Raw genomic sequence first — 20,270 nt, 5'->3', positions numbered from 1 at the left:
TATAATTACCTCCTCATTTACCTCCACTAGATCACTGCCTCAGAAACTGACCTGAACTATTATTATGACGATGATACAAGAATTCCCACATGGTGAAGTTAAAGCAGAGTGATGTTTTTCTCCTGTGGCCCCTGCAGCTTTATTCTACTCTAAGGGAGGAAAACCTCGGCTGTCCTTTGTGCTCTCAGAGAGAGGTTTCCTCCTGCTCCTCCTCCTCCTGCTCCTCCTCCTGATTGAAGGCTGGAAATCTGTCTGCAGCTGCTTCACCAAACATTTACATTCATGCAGAGTGTGTAAAGCTCAGAGAGGCAGCCAGTCTGAAGGTTAAGTCATGCTAATTGCAGTTTCCACTACAACCTCACGTGAGGAAACATTTAGAGCCCGCAGATAATAAATGTGTGTTTTCATGCAGAACTCGCTGCTGCATCAAGTCCCATTAGTTCTCCAACACAGCTCCTCTGAATATGAATAATTGTCTGAATTAATTCTTTCTTTGGCTGATATCAGAAGTCTATAGAAATTCAGAAAACACAATAAAATACCATGTATGTACGCAGAAGAAGCTTTTGAACATCAGGGAAAAAACAGACCCGATTCTGAAATCAGTTTTATGCAATCAGAAACGAGTCATTGCAAAAATCCATCTCAGTCCAAATTCAAGATTTAAACCAGCCAAGTGTGAAGCAGTCCTGGAGTCCAGTTTGTTTGGGCCTGAATTATAAATAATTTCAGGGCGAATGAAACCAGGAAGTGATGAAAGTCGTGCTAACCTGTGCACAGGTGCACCGAGCAGAACCGGGTCTGCTTTCTCTTTGGTCTCCTTACTGCTGTGCAGGTTTGGATCTTTGGCAGCGCGCCGGATCTCCTCACCTCGCTGGCTCTTGTTTACCATCAGAGCTCAGGCTGTCCTTTTAAATCAGATGCTGCACGTTTCACAGACTGCACATGCAGAGTAAATATTTCATGCTCAGGCGCATTAGGGACTGAAACGCTGCTCAAAACACGTGATGTAAAAACTACAAAGCAGCTGATCTGAGTCCACGTGAGCTTAAAGACATGCACATACATGTTCCTGTGAGCTTACTGATAAAAGGATTCAGGGTTGGGACCTTCTCATAGTGTCGATGTGTGAACTCGAATATTTTCTGACTCCAGAGGTTCCTTATCACGGTTTTTATTCCACCTCCTGTCTCTGACCTCTGACCTCTCTCTCACTGAAAGCTTGTATTATGAGGGAAATGGGATCTGTTGTGGTACACCGTTCTGGTGACCGTGTCAGATTAATGTGTGCCTTTGGGCATCGTGTCTCTGCTTCGCCAGAGTCCGACCTGTTTGATAGACGCATATATTTCTGTCGTCGTCCATCATCCTGAAACGGAGATGATGCGTGTTATCTGTGAGCTCCCAGCATCCCCGGCATGCCACGTTCATCGGAGCGTTCAGCCTCGCCGGAAATTTGAACACAGCATCGAGGAGGAGGAGGAGGAGAGCTGATCAGGGATGTAGAAAAAGATTTAATTTAATCTGTCTGAGCTGGTGGTTTATGGGAAACTGGTGTGAGAGGAGAGTCAGAAACAGAAGCTGCTGATGTGCTGGGAGCACTGGTGGGAGCTCAGAAGCTTCACACATCTCAGCCTGCAGAGGCCTCATTTGCTTTACTTCTAAACCTGCTTCAAATTATTAACTCAAGTTCCCATAATGCTTTGGGGAATGTAGAACTGTAGCATGAACTGGGTATCAGAAGTTCCTGCTTGTGGTTTTACCCACAGATGTACAGAAAACTGTCAGATTTTTACCTCAGTACTGACGAAAACTTAAAAACAATTCTCTCTGAACTCTTTCTAATCAGGTCCTAACCTGGTTACAGACGTGAGGCTCAAAGCAACCTTAGAGTGCTCCTAAAATAAGTCCAATACTATGCCCAGAAACTGGTCCGCAGTAAGTTTAAAACCAGTTCTAAACTAAACTGAAATCAAGTGTGAAACTAGTTTTAAAGCAGACCCCACAGCCTGAGTTTGGGCTTAGGTTTCTTTACTCATCACCTGCTCCATCCCAGTCTCAAATCTACCGTAAAACGTTTCTAAAAAGTCCAAAGTCCCAAACATTTAAGCCCGTAAGTGGTTTAAAACCAGTCTTAACTCAATCCCAAAATCAAGTTTGAATCCAGTTTCAAAGCAGTGCTAAATTAGACCTAAAACAAGCCCAAGCTAAGGTCCAAATTCAGTTCCAGAGCAGGTTTTAAACCAGTCTTGATTCAAACTCGGAACCAGTGTAAAATCAGTCATGAACAAAATCTGAAAGAAGTTTTAAAACTTGGCCTAAAATCAGTTTTAAAATCCGGTCTAAGCCGGTCCCACATGCAGTTGTGATGAGTGGTAATCTGACCCTGGCTCAAAACTTCAGTTCCCCAGATGTACTCTTCAGGGTCGCCGTGCCCTAGAGCCCGTCACAGGGCGAGAGGCGGGGCACACCTGCACAGGTCAGCAGCCTGCTGCAGGCTGTTCTTCCTTTACTTTCAGTCTCGTGTCAAACTATAAACTACAGCTCCTACAATGCTCTGGAGGCTGTAGAAAAGTGTGCTGCATTGCGTATTAGTTCCTGCTTGTGGTTCACCCACAGATGTACAGCCAGCTCGCTTTATTTCTTAAAAACATGTGAACGCTCGGGCAGGTTCAGCACGCAGAGCTTCTGGTTTTCTTCCTCTATGATTTCTACACCGTCGTGTGGTCGCTCAGAGCGGCGATGCCCCACCAGCCGTGCCAGCAGGGTTAGTCGGCACGACATGACTGCAAACAAGAAACTAGCCCAGGTCTTTATTGTGAAAACTTTTTCCCTCTACTTTATGATCTGTCAGTTTGTTCTGCCTGAGACTTTGAAGTAGTGAAACCCAAACAGACCAGAGTCTGTGAGAAAATTCAGCATTTTAACAAAAATAAATAAAGATCGGCTTTCCTCTGCTTTCTGTTGCTTAACTTTAATCTGCAGAAAGCCTCAAGTCACTGTGTTTGATTCTGCTGTGACTCAGCAGTAATGAAGAGCACACAGAGCAGTACAGCGTGGAGCACAGTGAAGTTTTGTACACAGTTTCAGGACTGCAGTAAATGTGTCTGCGTGAACAGAAGCGGCTGTAAACAGACACAGTGTGAAAGTTTCCAGCATGCCCAGAGCATGCTGGGTAATAAAAACCACAGAGCTCTCACTTCTGTAAACACACACACACACACACACACACACACACACAGAGAAAAGAGCCTGATTCACCCTCCCAGTTCTCACACTCAGTTTCCATGTGAAAATGAACAGCTACTACTAAGTGGGGTCTAATTAACCCAACTCTGTGTGTGTGTGTGTGTGTGTGTGTGTGTGTGAGGCTGAGGCAGGACATGTGTGGTGGTGTTCTGGCTCACGGCGTCCTACAGAAACCCTGTTAATCAGCCATGTGAGTGTGTGTGTGTTTGAGGCCAGAGGCCAGGACAGCTCCTGCATACTCAATGAGGTGATTGTGTGTGTGTGTGCGTGCGTGTGTGTGTGTGTGTGTGTGTGTGTGTGTGTGGCTTCAGAGCCAGCTCAGCTCGTCCTCATTCCCAGAGATTAAATGAAGCAGTCTTCTTGGGTCTGCCTCACCTAACTCTCCGTCTTTCAACCCTAACCCAGTGGTTTTTTATGCCTGACACTTTGGCTGTTTGGTGTTTGGACCTCGTGCACGTGAGCACAGACTGTAGCACCACAGACTCTTTATCAGTCTCTCAGCTCAGTCTCTTACCAGACGTTATCTGAGGCTGGTGCTAACATAACCAGTACATCAAGGCACTGATACAGAAAAGTGTGATGAGGCAGAGTCAACGCTGGTCAGGTTCAGGGAGGTTTGTGATCATGTGACCCTGTGTGGACAGGAAGTTCAGACAGCTCTTCCAACCTTAAAGCTAAACTGAAGGTCCAACTGATGCGTTATGTAAGCGAAGGTCCTCACACTGACAGAACAACACGTGTGTGTGTGTGTGTGTGTCTTCCTTTTGTATGTAAATTGGCCCTCCACAATAAAAGCTTCTGGGTAACAAAAGCAGCCCTGAGCTCATTAACCTTTCGGTGCTCCGAATAGCGGCGGTGGGAACGTGGAGGCTCCCACATGAATGCGTCTGAAAACGGGTTGTTTTGCGTTGCAGCCAGAACCCTCCAGACTGGACTGTGTGACGGCGCCGTCCTGCTCCGGGTCCACAGGCGTTTGGCAGGATAAACCCTTTTTAAGGGGAAAGATTTTTTTTTTTTTAACTAGACGGCTGAATATTCAATTCAATTTATTTATACAGCGCCAAATCACAACAACAGTCACCTCAAGGCACTTTATATTGTACAGTAGATGCAGAGAAAAACCCAACAATCATATGACCCCTATGAGCAGCACTTTGGTGACAGTGGGAAGGAAAAACTCCCTTTTAACAGGAAGAAACCTCCAGCAGAACCAGGCTCAGGGAGGGGCGGGGCCATCTGCTGTGATTGGTTGGGGTGAGAGAAGGAAGACAGGATAAAGACATGCTGTGGAAGAGAGACAGAGGTTAATAACAGACATGATTCAGTGCAGAGAGGTCTATTAATACATAGTGAGTGAGAAAGGTGACTGGAAAGGAAAAACTCAATGCATCATGGGAATCCCCCAGCAGCCTACGTCTATTGCAGCATAACTAAGGGAGGATTCAGGGTCACCTGGTCCAGCCCTAACTATATGCTTTAGCAAAAAGGAAAGTTTGAAGCCTAATCTTGAAAGTAGAGATAGTTTCTGTCTCCTGAATCCAAACTGGAAGCTGGTTCCACAGAAGAGGGGCCTGAAAACTGAAGGCTCTGCCTCCCATTCTACTTTTAAATACTCTAGGAACAACAAGTAGGCCTGCAGAGCGAGAGCGAAGTGCTCTAATAGGGTGATATGGTACTACAAGGTCATTAAGATAAGATGGGGCCTGATTATTTAAGACCTTGTATGTGAGGAGCAGGATTTTGAATTCAATTCTGGATTTAACAGGAAGCCAATGAAGGGAAGCCAAAACAGGAGAAATCTGCTCTCTCTTTCTAGTCCCTGTCAGGACTCTTGCTGCAGCATTTTGGATTAGCTGAAGGCTTTTCAGGGAGTTTTTAGGACTTCCTGATAATAATGAATTACAGTCGTCCAGCCTGGAAGTAATAAATGCATGAACTAGTTTTTCAGCGTCACTCTGAGACAGGATATTTCTAACTTTAGAGATGTTGCACAAATGGAAGAAAGCAGTCTTACATATTTGTTTAATATGTGCGTTGAAGGACATGTCCTGGTCAAAAATGACTCCAAGGTTCCTCACAGCGTTACTGGAGGCCAAGGTAATGCCATCCAGAGTAAGAATCTGCTTAGATACCATATTTCTAAGATTCTCAGGGCAGAGTACAATAACCTCAGTTTGATCTGAATTAAGAAGCAGAAAGTTAGCAGCCATCCAATATCAAAGCAAATGTGATTTTTAGGATCAGAGACTGGAAAATATTGATGGATTATTCTGTTCTGTTCTCACATCTGTGTCTCGTACTGTGAGCAGTCCTCCTGCTGTCGAGGTCTGCAGGACCTCCTTTGAGGATTATCGATCTCTGATCTGCTGTTCACTCGTTTCCGAGGCCGATACCTGTGATGGACTCGAGCCCGGGCTTTTCTTCATCAGAGCGAGTATTTGACACTTTACTGAAACGTTAGCTGTGAGCTGAACTGACCAGCGACTGAGTTTGAGTGTTTACGGAGGTGTCAGAGGGTGCGCTTGATTTATAACACAGGAAATTAAAAAAAGCTTTGCGGTGAAAAGTGATTTTTTATTTTTAATAATTTGTTTTCTGCTGGAAACTAAAATTACGACTGAAATCAAAATCCAGCTAATCTTGCGGCTCTTACGTGGACACCGCACAGTTGAATGAGGTCGGGATGCTTTCCACCCCTCCCACAGGACATGTGACAGCTGCGCTCATCGGCATCTTGTGACATCACAAGAACCGGTGGGTTAAACAAAGCCGTCGTACCGGACGTTTCCACGTGTGCTGCGGCGCCTGTGTGAGCACAGCAAACCTCTTTCAGTCCTTCGGGAGCTCCTCTGCTGCTCCCTCAGGTGATGGGAAGCGAGATTGCCGCTCACCTTTGACCCCTTTAGACCGCCCCCCTCTGTGCAGGCTGCCGCCATGATTGACAGCAGAGAGAGAGAATCTGCTTTGCAGATGCAAATGCAGCAGAGTACAGCTGAAGTCAGCATGTTTAAATATTAAACCAGCCGCCTTCACTTCAGGCTGAGCAACAAAGAGCCGCCGTCGCCGCTGCCAGGACGCGTCGAGTACAAGCGATAAGAAAAAACCATCGATTAATGATTGATTGGAGACTCAGACTATTTATTCATTATCAGAGCAGCAGCAGGAACAGTGTGAAGGGCCAGGAGGCTGGAGCTTCACACATAATGAGATGTGAGATAATCAGATTTAGCTGATTTCATTTTCCACAAACCAATAAAATAAAATGAACTCGACATGACTGAGCAGGAAAACTGCAGCTTTCCCCGATCAGCAGAGCGGAACTTCACCGTGTCCCTCGAGCGGAGTGCGGTGGGGGAGGTTGGGGGTTGGTACGTGTGTTAAGGTGGCATCCACACGAATAACTGGACCCAAAGTTTCCCAGCAGAAAGCTTCACTTTAACCAGGTGATCAGTGTTTTCAGCCAGCGATGTGGCTGGTTGGTGGGCCTCGGTCGGCCTGTTTGGGCTGTGCTCGCTGCTCTTGCACGGCTGTTTTTGCAGGTTTAAATGCAGCGAGGAGCTGCAGCACAGTTCAGTTTCTGCTGAAGTAAAATGTCATAAAAATGACCTCCAGACCGTCCCTGTACGCGGCGCGAGGAGCTGTTAGCAGACTCGTGTTGACGTTTCTGTGGTGCTGAGCTGAGTGCTGTCTGCGTCCTCTCCAGAGAGCAGCGCTGACATCAGGAGGACCTGCAGCAGAGCGAGCTTCGGCTCATCCGGCACATTTTTACAGCTTGAACTCACAACACGCGGCGCAGCGGCTTCATGTCCCCGTCTCTGGAAGTGTTAGTGTACAGATCCTGTAGTAAATTCCCCAAAATGAGCGCACTGATATTTCTAACAGCCCTTTGTTTGATTACGTCAGTCTCACGGCAGCTTTTACAGCCTTAAACTATAAAGTGAACCTTTAATTTTACACAACGTCCATGTACACGAAGTAAGAGTTTAGACACGTGAAAGTACTACAGTTATTCTCAGTACTCTGCTGATCCTCAGCTCATAGCGCCACCATCAGGCCAGAGTTTAAATTTGTCACCTTGTTTACTATTAAAAACAACACGTTTATGCTATATTGAGATTTATTAGCTCCAGCTCTGTCTGTGATTGGTTACGTGTGGAAACACCATCGCCACCTAGTGTCCAGGAGGTGTCATGATATATTTACTTAAATCCGTCCAAAGGTTTGGAAACTTTCATTTTCAAAGATACTTCAGTTTGTCCGCACGTCGATCATGAAAACACGTTTATGTCTCACACTTGCAGCTTTAACGTCTCGCCGCAGACGTCCACAGCCTCGACGGTTTTTTCCTCCTCCTGCCTGGACGGAGGGCAGCTTTATAAAAACACTGTTTCTCTGTCGGGGTCCAGTCTGCCAAAAGCTCCTCTGCAGCCTGTTTAACACCTCAGAGCTGCCGATGGCTCCTCTGGGTTTAACGGCTGAACAGCTGCCTGCAGAGAAATACCAAAGCGCGGTTTCCAACTGTGCGCCACAAGCAGACAAAAGCTGCTATCTGTAGGTTGGCTAATGTGGGGATACTGCGATGCCGTGTTTGGATCGGATGTTGCTCGGCTCAGAGTCGTTAAGGTCTTCTGTCAGAAGAGGAATGCGGCGGTTATGCTTGATGTGTTGGTCATGTTGGGATGTGCACAGCTAGTTGACCGCATGGTTCAGCCTCACTGGTCACAGGTTGGTGTCCTCCATGTGCCGATCCCAAGCTCGGATAAATGGGAGCTTCTGGAGTAAAATGTGTGCCGAATCAAACGCACGGCTCCATCTGCTGGAGCGATTCCTCAGGAAGGGGAGGAGCTGGCCGTACCCTTTTAAATGAATTATCTTCATTTTTATTTTATCGACTTCCAGCGACACGTTTAATCTCCTCTCTCCCATCAGCACGCCAAAAATAAATTCTGCTCTTATTCCTGTGAATTTTCTGCTTCGCTTTCCTCGTCTTATCCGATCACGTGATCAGTTTTCACCAGGATCTCTGCACTCCCGTGAAAAACTCCACCCTCACTGTTTCCATAGGACTTAGGAGGGTCAGCCAGGTGCTCGTGATCAAACACACTGGATTGACTGATCTCCGCTCAGTGTGCAGCCCTGGAGCGTTCTGGTGGGATACAACCTTCACAGCTTAGCTTTGCAAAGCTGATCGAACCACACGGCTTCAGGAAACGTGACAGATGAGACCAAAGTGCAGACGTTCGACCATAACACACAAAACCAGCATGTCAAAGACCTCAGACCAACTCTAAGCACAGTGGTGGAGGGATGATGGTTTGTTCTTCAGTCACTGAGTGGACCATGAACAATGATCTGATCCAAGCTGCTGCAATCAGACCTCGGCCTGACTTTAATGCTGTGAAGCTTCAGAGAGCTGCGCATAAACAAATCCCTGCAAACCTCAATGAACTGAAGCAGCGCTGTAACGAAGAGTGGGCCAACTTCCTCCACAGTGATGCGAGAGGCTGATAACGCCACACAGAGTACTGCTGCTGAAGGAGGCGCCACACGGGGGAGCTGAGGTCTGCACAGGCTAAACCTCTCTGACTGCATGTCCAACAAATCTTCCCATCAAGCCTGAACAGCTGCTGGAGCAGCAAATATTTTATCATCATGCAAATATAACAAATATTCTCTTGTTTACTTCTCCATCACTGGTTTGTGCTGCTTCCCTGATGTAAGGAGGACGCATGTTCTCCCTCCATATTCACGTTTTCCAGAACTGCGGCAAAGCTGCACAGAGTTGATTATATGTGTATCACATCAACATCTGGGCAAGCACAAGTCTCTCAGAACATTTGTAATCTGAAGAGTTTCGTGTCTTCGTTAAGTGATATATTTGATTACCTTTATTTAAGTCAGGAAACGGTTGAATTAAGTTTGTGCAACATCTGAGGAGGAGTTAAACCTTTAGGTGTCAAAGTGCAGCCTTTCACCTCTGACCTCCACGTCTGATTCAGAACAGGAAGTGTGTGGGTCAGTCTCGGTGACACACCCCTCTCTGTTCTCTTTTTGGTTTCACCTCCCGACTTCCTGTTGGACCGTCCCATCTTGATAAAGCAGCAGTGTGATGTCACCGCAGTATGATTGGAGGAAAGCGTCCATGTTTACCGGCTGCTATAGCAACTGGGCCTGCCTGCTGCTACAGGTTGACAGACAAAGCGGCCTGTGTGTGTGTGTGTGTGTGAGTCGTATCCCTGCATTAGCCCTCTGGGAGCTGTGGTGTCCCGGCAGGTGTTGGACACGACTTTGGGAACAACACAGCAGGATTTTTATTCCCTGAGTTTGACTTTAAGACTCAGACTTTCATTGATCTGTTTTTGAATGATTTGGGGAGAAACTGGTTTTAGTCACACATGTATGTTTTTGTGACGCGCTAACTTCACCTGTCTAACTTTTCATTGGTCCGCATTTTTGGGCGGCGTGCAGGTGTTCGGTTTGCAGGGTCGGGTTTCTGGCAGGTGGAGTTTCAGCCTCCGTCAGTCTGCAGCACGAAAATAACCGTGTGAAAAAACAATGAGAGCGAGTCCAGATATACTCATGTAAACACAAAGACACTGAGAGCGTCATGGGCACGCCCAGGGTGTGTGTGTGTGTGTGTGTGTGTGGGTGTGTGTGTGTGTGTGTGTGTGTGTGTGTGGAGAAACTTGACTCCGGCCAAACCTCCACTGGGAATGTCTGAGAGTCCACCACCTGTCCACACACACACACACACACACACACACACACACACACACACACACACACACACACACACACACACACACGTTGGGATGTCCTATCTTGTGGGGACATCTAATTGACAAACTTTCTCTGACCATAACAACTGTAACCTGTTACTAAAACCACATTTTGAGTCTCAAAAATGCCTCTAAATTTGTGGGGACGTGGATTTTGGTCCCCACAAAGATATGAATACACACTCACACACAAACACAAAGTTTATTTTGCTCTTGCCTCGTTGTGACCACCGCAGGTGCTCTGCTCATGGGCACGTCAGCAGTTGATACGAATGATTTGACCGCAGTGGGAATGAACGTCTATGAGCGGTGAGGGGAGACCTGTTCGGTGTTTTAGACCGTGAGTTTTGGAGCCTGATGTGTGAACCCAGGTCGAGTTTTTTATGTTTCAGTTTTTGATATTTCTGTGATGAGCATCAGAAGACTTTTATCTGCAAATAAATGTACAGAGGCAGGATGAGTCGTGTCAGTGTGTCTGTAGCTGGAGTGGGACAGGTGTATCCTGGCCTCAGGTGTGACTCAGAGGTGAAGAAGCTCATGTTCGGCTCAGACGTTGGCCATAAAAAGCTGGAATTCATGACCCAAAGTGCACAGAGCAGTTCAGCCCGGCACGTGTCCGCTGTGCGTGTGAGTGGAGCGCATGGATGACGGAGATCAAACATCTCACTTCGCAGTCGGACGCGCCTCGCCGCCGACATTGAATCGCTTTATAAGAAGAGTTCATCAGACCATCACGCGGCCTGTTTGGCTCATCAGCTGATTAACGCTCTGCAGATTACGGCGTGTCCGGTAGCAGCAAACAAATCGTTTTCACGCTCTGGCGAGCTCGTCATCCCGCCGGCCGGTTCTGACCTTTTCACCGGGCCTGGATCATCCAGCCGCTCGGCAAATATAGAAGCTTAATCCATCACGCAGGCAGCAGCAGAGGGGGGACTTCCTGTGGACCGCCACCTCACAAAGACCGCAGCGTAGTTTCACAGACGGAGACCGAATAAGTCGTCTCCACTCGTGACGGAGTGCAGAAGTCCGATGTCTCCGGCTGCTTTCAGTCTTCGTCACACGAGCAGCTTCAGGTTCTCGTTTCCTGGAATCCTGCCTGATGAGTTATGGCGGCGGTTAGCTTCTAATCTCAGCAGATATGGCGTTATGAAAACGTGTACAGTGATGACTCTGCCCCACGCACAGCTGATGACACAAAAAGCTTTTTGTAGCCGAACATGTTCAAAGCTGTAAAGTTGGATGTTTTAACGTCGGAGCCTCTGAGGAATGACTCGCTTGTTCACCTCAGAGGAGGTGCAGCTTTTGGAGTTTCACTTCTCAGCCCTTGAAGTTGCAGATTTGAAAAAAATAATCAATGTAAGAGACTCTCACTGTAAAACTTCTTCAAATTTAACGAGCCTCGTGATTAAAAGTTAATAATAATAATCAGTTATGAGAGAATTGTGAATATATGTGGAGCATGTCAGCATGGGGAGGAGGGGTTTCCCTGCAGGAAGCACAAAAACAAACATCTGAAGCTCCGCTGGTCTCTGATGGATGGAGCTGCGTGGAGCTGTGTGGGGTTTAAAGCAGACGAGCTTTGTCTCTCTCCTCCTCCTCCTCTCCTGGTCGAGCATCTCCGTGGCGGTTCAGGCAGGTTCGTGGTGTTATGTAAGGCCGGCGTCTGGCGGCGTCCCATCTCTGCTTCCTGTCTTTGTTCGGCCCTCTGAGGCGTCCACATGTCTCATCGGTGGCAGCAGACCTGAGATCAGCTAATTATCCGAGCTGGAGTCCCTCGTGGACAGGACGAGACAGAAACATCCAATTATCCTTCTGTTCGTGCTCGCCGCTCTCTCGCTCGGCGGCTCTGAGCAGAAGCAGCTGTGCGTCCCCTCGCCGTCTCGGGGGCTTTGGAGGCCCGAGCGTGACGTGGATGATTTAGTATGCAGCCAGAAATAGTTTGCTGAAAATGTAGCTGCTCAGCTGCTTTCTGCAGCAGCACGGCATCCTCGGTATTCTCCACCCTCTGCTCGGAGCCCAGAAACAAAGGTGGTGCAGGGTTCCTCCACAGACCTCCACCTCAGAGTGACCAGAGTGTGTTTGTAAGATTGTGATGGAGCTTTGTGTTAATAAAGTTACAGATTCACAGATGAAGACCGGTCTGGTTTCATAGTTCCAGATAAATCGACCCAAATAAAAACCAAATAACACATTCGTTTGGTTTATTCTTAATTATGTTAATAATTATCCTACGAAATAAAATCCTTAATGAACTTTTTGTGTATTTGCAGTGTGTGAGTGTAAATAACAGATAAACTTTGGGTTTAGTTCTTTTTTTAAAAATTGTTTTAAGCTAATTTAGGTTGTTTCGTTACATCATTAAATAAACGTCCTCTTGTATCTTCAAGTAAAGTCATTAATTAAAAACAACAGGGGGCCTAAACTTGAACCTTGTGGTATACCTGATGTAATAGGAGGAGGAGCAGAGCTGAAAGCAGATTCTAGGAAACTTGATCCCAATCTTTAGACGGTGAAGGACTTAAAGAGGGCCAGAGGTGACGCTAAGAGCCAGACTTGGTAGATTTCTGCTTTTTATTTCCACCATGCTGAGATTTGAAGAATGTGGAAGTTGATAACGTCTGCTTGTCTTCCCTTTTCTCTGCAGCTGTAATTTTAACCTGAAAGGGAAGAAACTATAAAAAATGTGGAACATCTCGAGCTGCTAATATTATTAAATATTTACAAAAACAATAAACACGAACAAGTGAATTAAACAGTGGAATAAAACAGAACAAAGCCCCAGCCTGGATACTGTGTGTGTGTGTTTGCTTGCAGAGCCACACAAACACTGAATGATCCCAGCACAATTAGGCGCAGTGACAGCACCGTCTGTTTACTCGAACAGACGCCGGCACGCACACACACACACACACACACACACACACACACACACACACACAGAGGTTGATTGTGTCAGGTGAAATCTGTTTCCCTAAAAGAAAGTTTCTCAGGCTGTGATGAACGTGCATCAGCACATGAGTACAGTCGTCATGTAACAACAATAACGACTGCTTCAGTGAATGAGCCTGTCAGCCTGCAGCGCAGAGCTGTGTTCGTGATGCTTTCATCATCGCGGGAACTTTTTTTCTTCTTAATAATTTAACAACAAACCTCAACAGCTGATTGGCTGAAAGTAAAAGTGAGAAATCAGAGCTGAGCAGCTTGAGTGTGAAGACTTCCCCTTTAATACACAGTGACGTGACCTCTGACCTCTGCTGAGTCAGCTGATGCCTCACATCACTTTCATTTTTATTTGCCCTTCTTCCTCCTCTCCTCTGCTGGAGCTGAGAGCAGGCTGGGAAGTTTAGATCCACAGCGCCCTCTGCAGGAGCAGCCAGAGCTCTGCAGGCTTCAGTCTGACTGCAACCTGCACATTTATCCACCCATCCATCATTTTCTACCTCCTATCCGGGTCTGGGGACAGCTGCTGTGCAGAGATTCAGACCTTCTGTGCTGATATTAGACTTTCAGTGGATTTGACTGAGATTAATATAGATTTGAATGCTGGATTATTTCTGGATTAATAAAGAATTTAGTGTTTCAACTCTGGAATTTTAAAAAATATTAAACTGAAACATATAAATAAATATGGAGAGAAAGAGAGATCTATATAGATAGATATTTAAAATCTAAAATAGTTTGGTGATGTGTTTTTATTCAATTTACTTTTTTCCTTATTTTGCCATTAAAAACAGTTATCTTAATGTTTTTTTATTGTTATTTAAATTCTATGAAACGAGTCGAGGCCTTTCTTTGTTTTACGTGAGGAAAGTAGAACGGGAACAATTCTTTGCTCAAATTATTCTCATGTTATCTCTCCATCTTTCTGATGTGTTTGACGCCACTAATCTTAATAAAGTCGTCTGTCCTGCGTCTGTCGTGCCTGACTGGCAGAAATCTTCCTCTGATTTGAGCTGCTTCTGTTTCCAGATGTTAAAGGTCCTCCGGCTCACCGATTCTCCTGCGGTCAGAGCCCGTACACCAACAGCGGCTCCTGGGACAGGAAGTTCTGCATCCTGACCGACACCCAGCTCATCCTGCTCAACAAGGATGATGAGGTAAAACTGACCAGCTCCCACAGGTCGTGACCTTCCCACGACACACTCTCTGACTTCCCTCTCCTCCTCTTCCTCCCCCTCAGGTTGCAGGTGACGCTCAGGAGAGCCCCACAGACTCGGCGAAGGCTCGCAGCCTCCGCAGGACGGTCAGCGTCCCCTCAGAGGGACAGTTCCCGGAGTTCCAGGCAGAGGGCGCCACCGCCATGCTCGGTAAGATCAGAGCTGGTTATGTATTACCAGGTGCATCACCTCTGTGTGTGTGTGTGTGTGTGTGTGTGTGTGTGTGTGTGTGTGTGTGATTAAAAACTATAAAACACAGATAAAACTATTTTGGCGTCGAGCTTTTGTGCTTGTTGGCGTTTTCGGCGTCACGGCGACCTGTGGTTTGACTTTAATACTGGGTTAAATACTAATCCTATATTGGTTTAACTGTGAAGTTATACTGGGTTAACTAGACTGGAGAAATATATTTATACTGGAAATTACTGACGTTTGTTCTGGTTTAAGAAGAATGTAGCACATACTGGTTTTCAGTATACTGGTTTTTATACTGGGACGATATTTGCTTAGAAGCTGGATTCATACTGGTTGTTGTGGTGGTTTGTATGAAGCTGGGCCCTGATGGTGTCAGTCCTGGATTTATGTGGGTTTGAAACTGGTTTTACCCATAAACTCGGTTTCAAACTGGTTATTTGATCTTTAGTGATCCTGTTTTCATGACGTTTGTCGGCTTCATAATAATCATTGTATTAAAGATTTTTCTACTAAATGAAGGATTCATATATATTTTTTAAATATAAGATTTAAAAGTGTAAAATATAAAAATGTCTGGATTTTATTCACTTTGTTTTCATCTAAAAGAAAAAGCAAATATTTTATTATTTTTATTGAAAAGCGAATATTTTCATAATTTCTCCTACACAAGTTTGAAGTTGAAACCAGTCGTGGAGCATTTTTGGTAAATTTCAGCTGCCAGATGTTCACAGCTGTCTGAGGCGCTGTGAGGATTCTCGCCGCCGCGGGCTCGAGGCGTGAGAGTTTGTTTTGTGTGCAGTTTGGGAGGTTTGTGTGTAACCTGTGATTGCAGCTCTGACTGACGTGTCGGCGCGCTGCGTCTCTCAGGTGGATGTTTGTCTGCTGTAATGAGGCGTTCGGGTGCAGCCTGTAATTTTGCGTTCTGTGTGGGAACGTCGCCTCTGACCGAGGAATGCCTGAGGACAAAGCGTCCAGTGTCCGTCCGTCTGAAGGAACGCGGGTGACCCCCGCTGCCCCCTGTGGGACGCCCGGGCTGAGGGGATTCCCACCCAGAGCTGCAGGGGTCCTCGAGGCTGTCGGGAAACAACACGCTGACAGTTTAAAAAGCTTTGACTCGGAGTTTAGCCGCATTGATGAGTTTATTGATCAGTTAGAGGACTGATAGAAGCCCCCCCCCCCCAACCTCACCCCCACGCTGACCCTCACCCGTCATTCAGCCACAGAGGAGCCCATTCATTCAATGACCTCCTTAATCCCCCACCACCCACCGGCCCCTCGCAGGGGGGAGGTTATTTATATGTTAATGTGGCCGGTCTGCCCCCACAAAACAGGCCCCTAACAACCAGTATGAACTGGATCTCTACTGGGATTATTCTGGTATTAAATCAGGCAGTGAGTGTGTGGATACTGGTGTAAATACTTGTTTGAAAAAAGCTTAACTGGTTTAATACCAGGCTACTGGTGGGAATGTAACACTGGTTTTTAGCTTGGGTACAATATCAGATTTATACTGGTTTCATACTGGAAATTTACAGGATCTAATGATGGAATTTTCTGGGTTTAATGCTTCATTCAAACTGATGTCATTCTACAGTGAGCTCAATACAACATTTATACTGGGCGACATTTATACTGGGCGACATTTATACTGGGCGACATTTATACTGGGCAATCGTTGGTTTAACACTGGAGTTTCCTGGTTTTTATTGATGGTCCAGAGCAGACTCACCCTGAGTTTATACTGGTTTAACTGGGTTTATAATTCTGGGTTACAACTGGTTTTATCTGCAAAAACGATTTTGTTGTAGTTACTGGCAGATCTGGATTAAAGCTGGATTATGGCTGGGTGATGTGTTTCTTACTGGGGATGAAACCAGTGTCTGTGGGCTGTTAATACTGGATCTGCGGTTTAATACTGGGTTGAATGTTTGATTTTAAAGGTCTGAGGCAGTTTATCAAGTGCAGTATTGCAGATTTGTGATGTGTTTGTGCTTTTGTTTTGTTTTTGATAACACATTTTTACTTGGTTTAAGGAGTTAGTCAGAGACTAATGCTGAAGTTGTACTGGAAATACTGGAAATTGTGCTTGATGGGTCACTGGTTTCAAACTAGAATTTTCCTGTATTTCATGCTGGATTTAAAGTGGATTTATTCGCAGGTGTAGACTGTTTAGTTCAGGATTAATACGATGAACGATCTTTGGTGTTAGGTTTATTTGTTCTGTGTTTTTAGCTGAATTTAGTCTGGAGTCAAACTGATTTGTCTTTACTGTCTTCATACGTTCCGACTGTGTGCAGAGCTTTTTTTGAATCAAACATTTCTGACCCTTTCTCTGAGTTCACTGGATGTTTTGAAACACCTGACGCTCTCTGAGACTTAAAACCAGGGCGTGAAGCAAAATACTAAATCAGGAAATTAAACCCTGTTTTATTCTCCTCCTCCTCCTCCTCCTCCTCCTCCTCCTCTGCTTCTTTTTGCTTGTTGTTTGCAAACTGAAGGCCGAGCAGCAGTGACAGAGCTGAGATATAATTGTAGTCCTCTGTCTTCGGTACAGTCTAATTACAGTGCTGACTGCGTGCTCATTAAGTGTCTCAGCTCTGCAGCCTCCTCCTCCTCCTCTTCCTCGCTGTGACACAGGAGCGTCCAGCTGAGGTTCTTCCTGGGCCGCGGCCTGATCGCAGCAGATGATCTGTTTGTGAAAGTAGCCCCAGGCCTCAGGTCACGCCTTCGCTCACCTGTGCAGGTGACTTCCTGTCAGGCTGCAGGTGGTCACAGCAGGAGAGTCTGTAGTTAAAGGAGCAGTCGGTCAGTTTTGAGGGTCGTGGGACTGGAATCCAGGCCGTCAAATAAAAGCAGCACTGGTTTAACTGGATTAATACTGGGTTTAAGTCTGTCTGACTGAGGCTGAATGATGAGTTTCATACTGTGTGTGGCAGACTCACTCAACTTCATGCGGAATCGAGTTCACATTGGTTGGATCCATTCAGACTGCTCGACCAATCAGTGTTAGTAAAGACATGACTGCTATCGCTGCGTCCAGACCGGACACAGAAGGATCGTCTCTCTGGTCACATGATCGCTGTCGGGCTGCTTTGAATCATTTCACAGCTCTGAGATATTCACTTCTCTCAGCCAACCGGAGTACGAGCTGGAATTCACACAACATATTTTCAGAAATCCCAGGAAGTCCTGCGACACCTTCTCCTCTGCTCGGGAGTCGCCGTACGGGAACCATTACACTTCCTGTTCCCCGTGTACTTATATATTATAGATACATTATTACACGTGTTTTATTACACACGCACAAAGACATGATTGTGAAACATCTTCGTACTGAGTTAACGGCACGTTTCTCCTTCATGTGTTTGAAGCCAGACCTTTAACCTGAGCTCTCTGAGTGCTTTTCAGTGTGACTGTCTCTCAGCGTGGGTCCCACACAGGCTCTTTTGTTTGGGGCTGTTTTTAAAGCTCTCGTCACTCTTTGCCGCGCTCTCTGTTCAGCTGCTGCAGAAGTCTCCAAAACAGGTTTTTGTCTTCGCTCCTCGTTGTTGTTTCAGGCTGATCTCTCTTCTCGCTTCATCTCTGGATCTGCTGCATTCCTGTCTGCTCTCCACCTGTCTGCTCCACCACAATAAAACTACCACCTCCTGCTCCAAACTCACCTTCAAAGTAAAAGTCTGTGACACAAGTCTGGATTCAGTCCATAAATTCCTCAATAAAAAAATGCTGCTGATATTAAAAGTGCTCCCTCAGGCTACATGTGACTCTGTCATGTTCACACAGACATAAATCATTCAAGTCAGATCAGTTCGGTCCATCAGCAGCAAAACTACAAATCTGAAAAACACCATTTATATTTGCATCATTCAGATTTATCTGTTCTTTGAAGCGTCCTCGGCCACTGATATTTACACTGACTGCACTGATACTTGTTTGTTTTTTTCAATCTAACAGTTAATTTTTCCTCCCGCCGGACGTGGCAGATTATAAAGGGGCTGTCCACCACACTGGATGTGATGTAACTGCTGGTCATGAGGGTTGGCGAGCGTCTGCAAACACTCTCCAACTGCTCTCTAAGCAGGTTTAACATCTAAACATCACCTTTTTTCTTATTTATGTCTCCATCATAAAAGCCTTCGAGAAGCTTTTGTTGTTGTTTTGTGAGGTTTGAATTTAACTTGTTGAGCTCGTTGTGTAACGGGACACAAATAGCAAGAGAGAGCCACGAAAATAAAAGGTGGTGTAAAAAAGCTGCTTTAAATGCTGGATCGTTGTGTGAAAGACCCGTGGGTTGTAAATGCTGTTATCACAGTTTTATACTGAAGGCCGAGCGCTTCGCTGACAGCGCAGTTTCCTGGTTCGGACCTTTATTGTGAAGGTGCGGGCGGAAGTGTGCGCTGAGCTGCTGTTTGCTGACTGAGTGAGACCGTCCGGACTGAGTGAGGACATGACTTTAGAGTTATCGCGGTTGTGATGGACTTTCCGGGTGAGTGTCTCTCTCTAACCCTCCGGTCGGACCTCCGGAGGTCGGGCAGACACCGGGAGAAGCTCGGTCTGCTGCCCGCCTCCGGAGCGCTCTCCGCCGGCTACTTTCGGGCGCGTGTTCGGTTGAAGTTTGCCTGCAGAGCTTCAGCTTCGGGCTCCGCGAAGAGTCGGACCGAGAGGAGAAGTTAGTTTCTCCGATCAGCAGCCTGGCATCAGTTATCGATCAGTTATCGATCACCATCAGAGGTGAACGTGTTCAGCTGATGGATCAGTCGAGCTGCTGCTGGTTTGAATTTTATTCAAACATAAGAGAAAAGAGAAAAGAGACGTTCAGCTCTGAGCTTTAACAGGTGCAGTCATAAACTTTCTTTGTACAGCGCTTTCAAACACAAACGGCACAAAGAAATGACGACGAAACTCTGAAGAAGATGTGAATAATGTTGTAATTAACGTTGTAGAGATTATTCAGGAGAGCAAATTTCTGATTTCTGAGGCCCCAGAATTTGAATTTAAGCTTGAGTGTCTTTTAGTAAGATCATGACAGTCAGCAGGACTGAGGTGTGATGAGAACTGCTTGGTTTTTCTGCCTCAGACGTCTTTGAAGGGATGACTGTGCATATAAGCACAAAACAGTTTTTATTTCAGCTCTGTGGGTTTTGCTTCGGAGGAAAGCCAAAACCTCTCTGGTTATGTGTTCATGTCGTCTGTCCTTCCCCTGCTCTCGGGCTCGCAGCGATGCAGCTCCTCGCACACGGAGTGGAGCAGGCAGTTAATGACATGCTGTGTTACTGTTATGGTGCAATAAAAGCTTCCTAACAAGTGTTAACCTAACGCAGCGAGCGTGACAGCAAGGTAACGGGCTGTCGCAGCGCTGCACTTTAATCACCTTTGGGTTTTTTGGTCCCGATCATTGCATCCCTGTCCTGCAGCTCGGGTCGTCAGGTGTACATGAGTGTGTGATGTGGCCGGGTTAAAGCCCTGTATGTAACAGGAAGTCTGTGCAGAGTGGCTGAGGTGGGGCTGTGTCTCAGAGTCCGCATGATGGAGGCTCATGTTAGCTGGAGAAAACGTGGCTGCGGCCCGTTGGTGATTTGAATGTCAAATCAAAGCTCCGTGTCAGAGGTCACGCCCAGACTGCAGGCAGGATGCGTGATGGCGGAGGACAGGTGAGAGTCAGAATCATTTAGACATTAAAGGTAAACATGTATTTAGAAATGATGATGCATTGAAACCTCCACACTGAGATCTGAAGCAGAACCGACTTTAGCTTTCAGGTCGTGGTTGAACTTTAAAACCAGCTCTCTGAGCATGCTGGGAATAAAACCTACTCCAGCGTTATTACACTGGACTGAAACTACAGCGAGTGTGTGGAAAAGAACAAGAGCTCGACTGTAGGAAAAAATAA

At 46.2% G+C, this 20,270-nt stretch overlaps 1 protein-coding gene across 6 annotated transcripts in view; it reads left to right on the top strand.

Annotated features, from left to right (window-relative positions):
- The window catches only part of rasal2 (RAS protein activator like 2), a 66,498-nt gene that overhangs the window by 12,106 nt on the left and 34,122 nt on the right, over nucleotides 1–20,270 (top strand). For 4 of the 6 annotated variants that reach the window (XM_084912141.1, XM_084912138.1, XM_084912137.1 and 1 more), the window contains exons 2-3: nucleotides 13,998–14,125; nucleotides 14,209–14,335. In XM_084912141.1, coding sequence (XP_084768267.1) covers nucleotides 13,998–14,125; nucleotides 14,209–14,335 — 255 coding nt within the window. Of the gene's footprint in view, nucleotides 1–13,997; nucleotides 14,126–14,208; nucleotides 14,336–18,422; nucleotides 18,867–20,270 lie in introns of those variants that run through there. The other 2 variants (XM_084912142.1, XM_084912143.1) reach the window with 2 other exon arrangements.

This window comes from Perissodus microlepis, chromosome 18, assembly GCF_051167445.1.
Source record: "Perissodus microlepis isolate ML-2025 ecotype Zambia chromosome 18, ASM5116744v1, whole genome shotgun sequence".
NCBI lineage: Eukaryota > Metazoa > Chordata > Actinopteri > Cichliformes > Cichlidae > Perissodus > Perissodus microlepis.
This window is presented reverse-complemented; position numbering and strand designations above follow the sequence as displayed.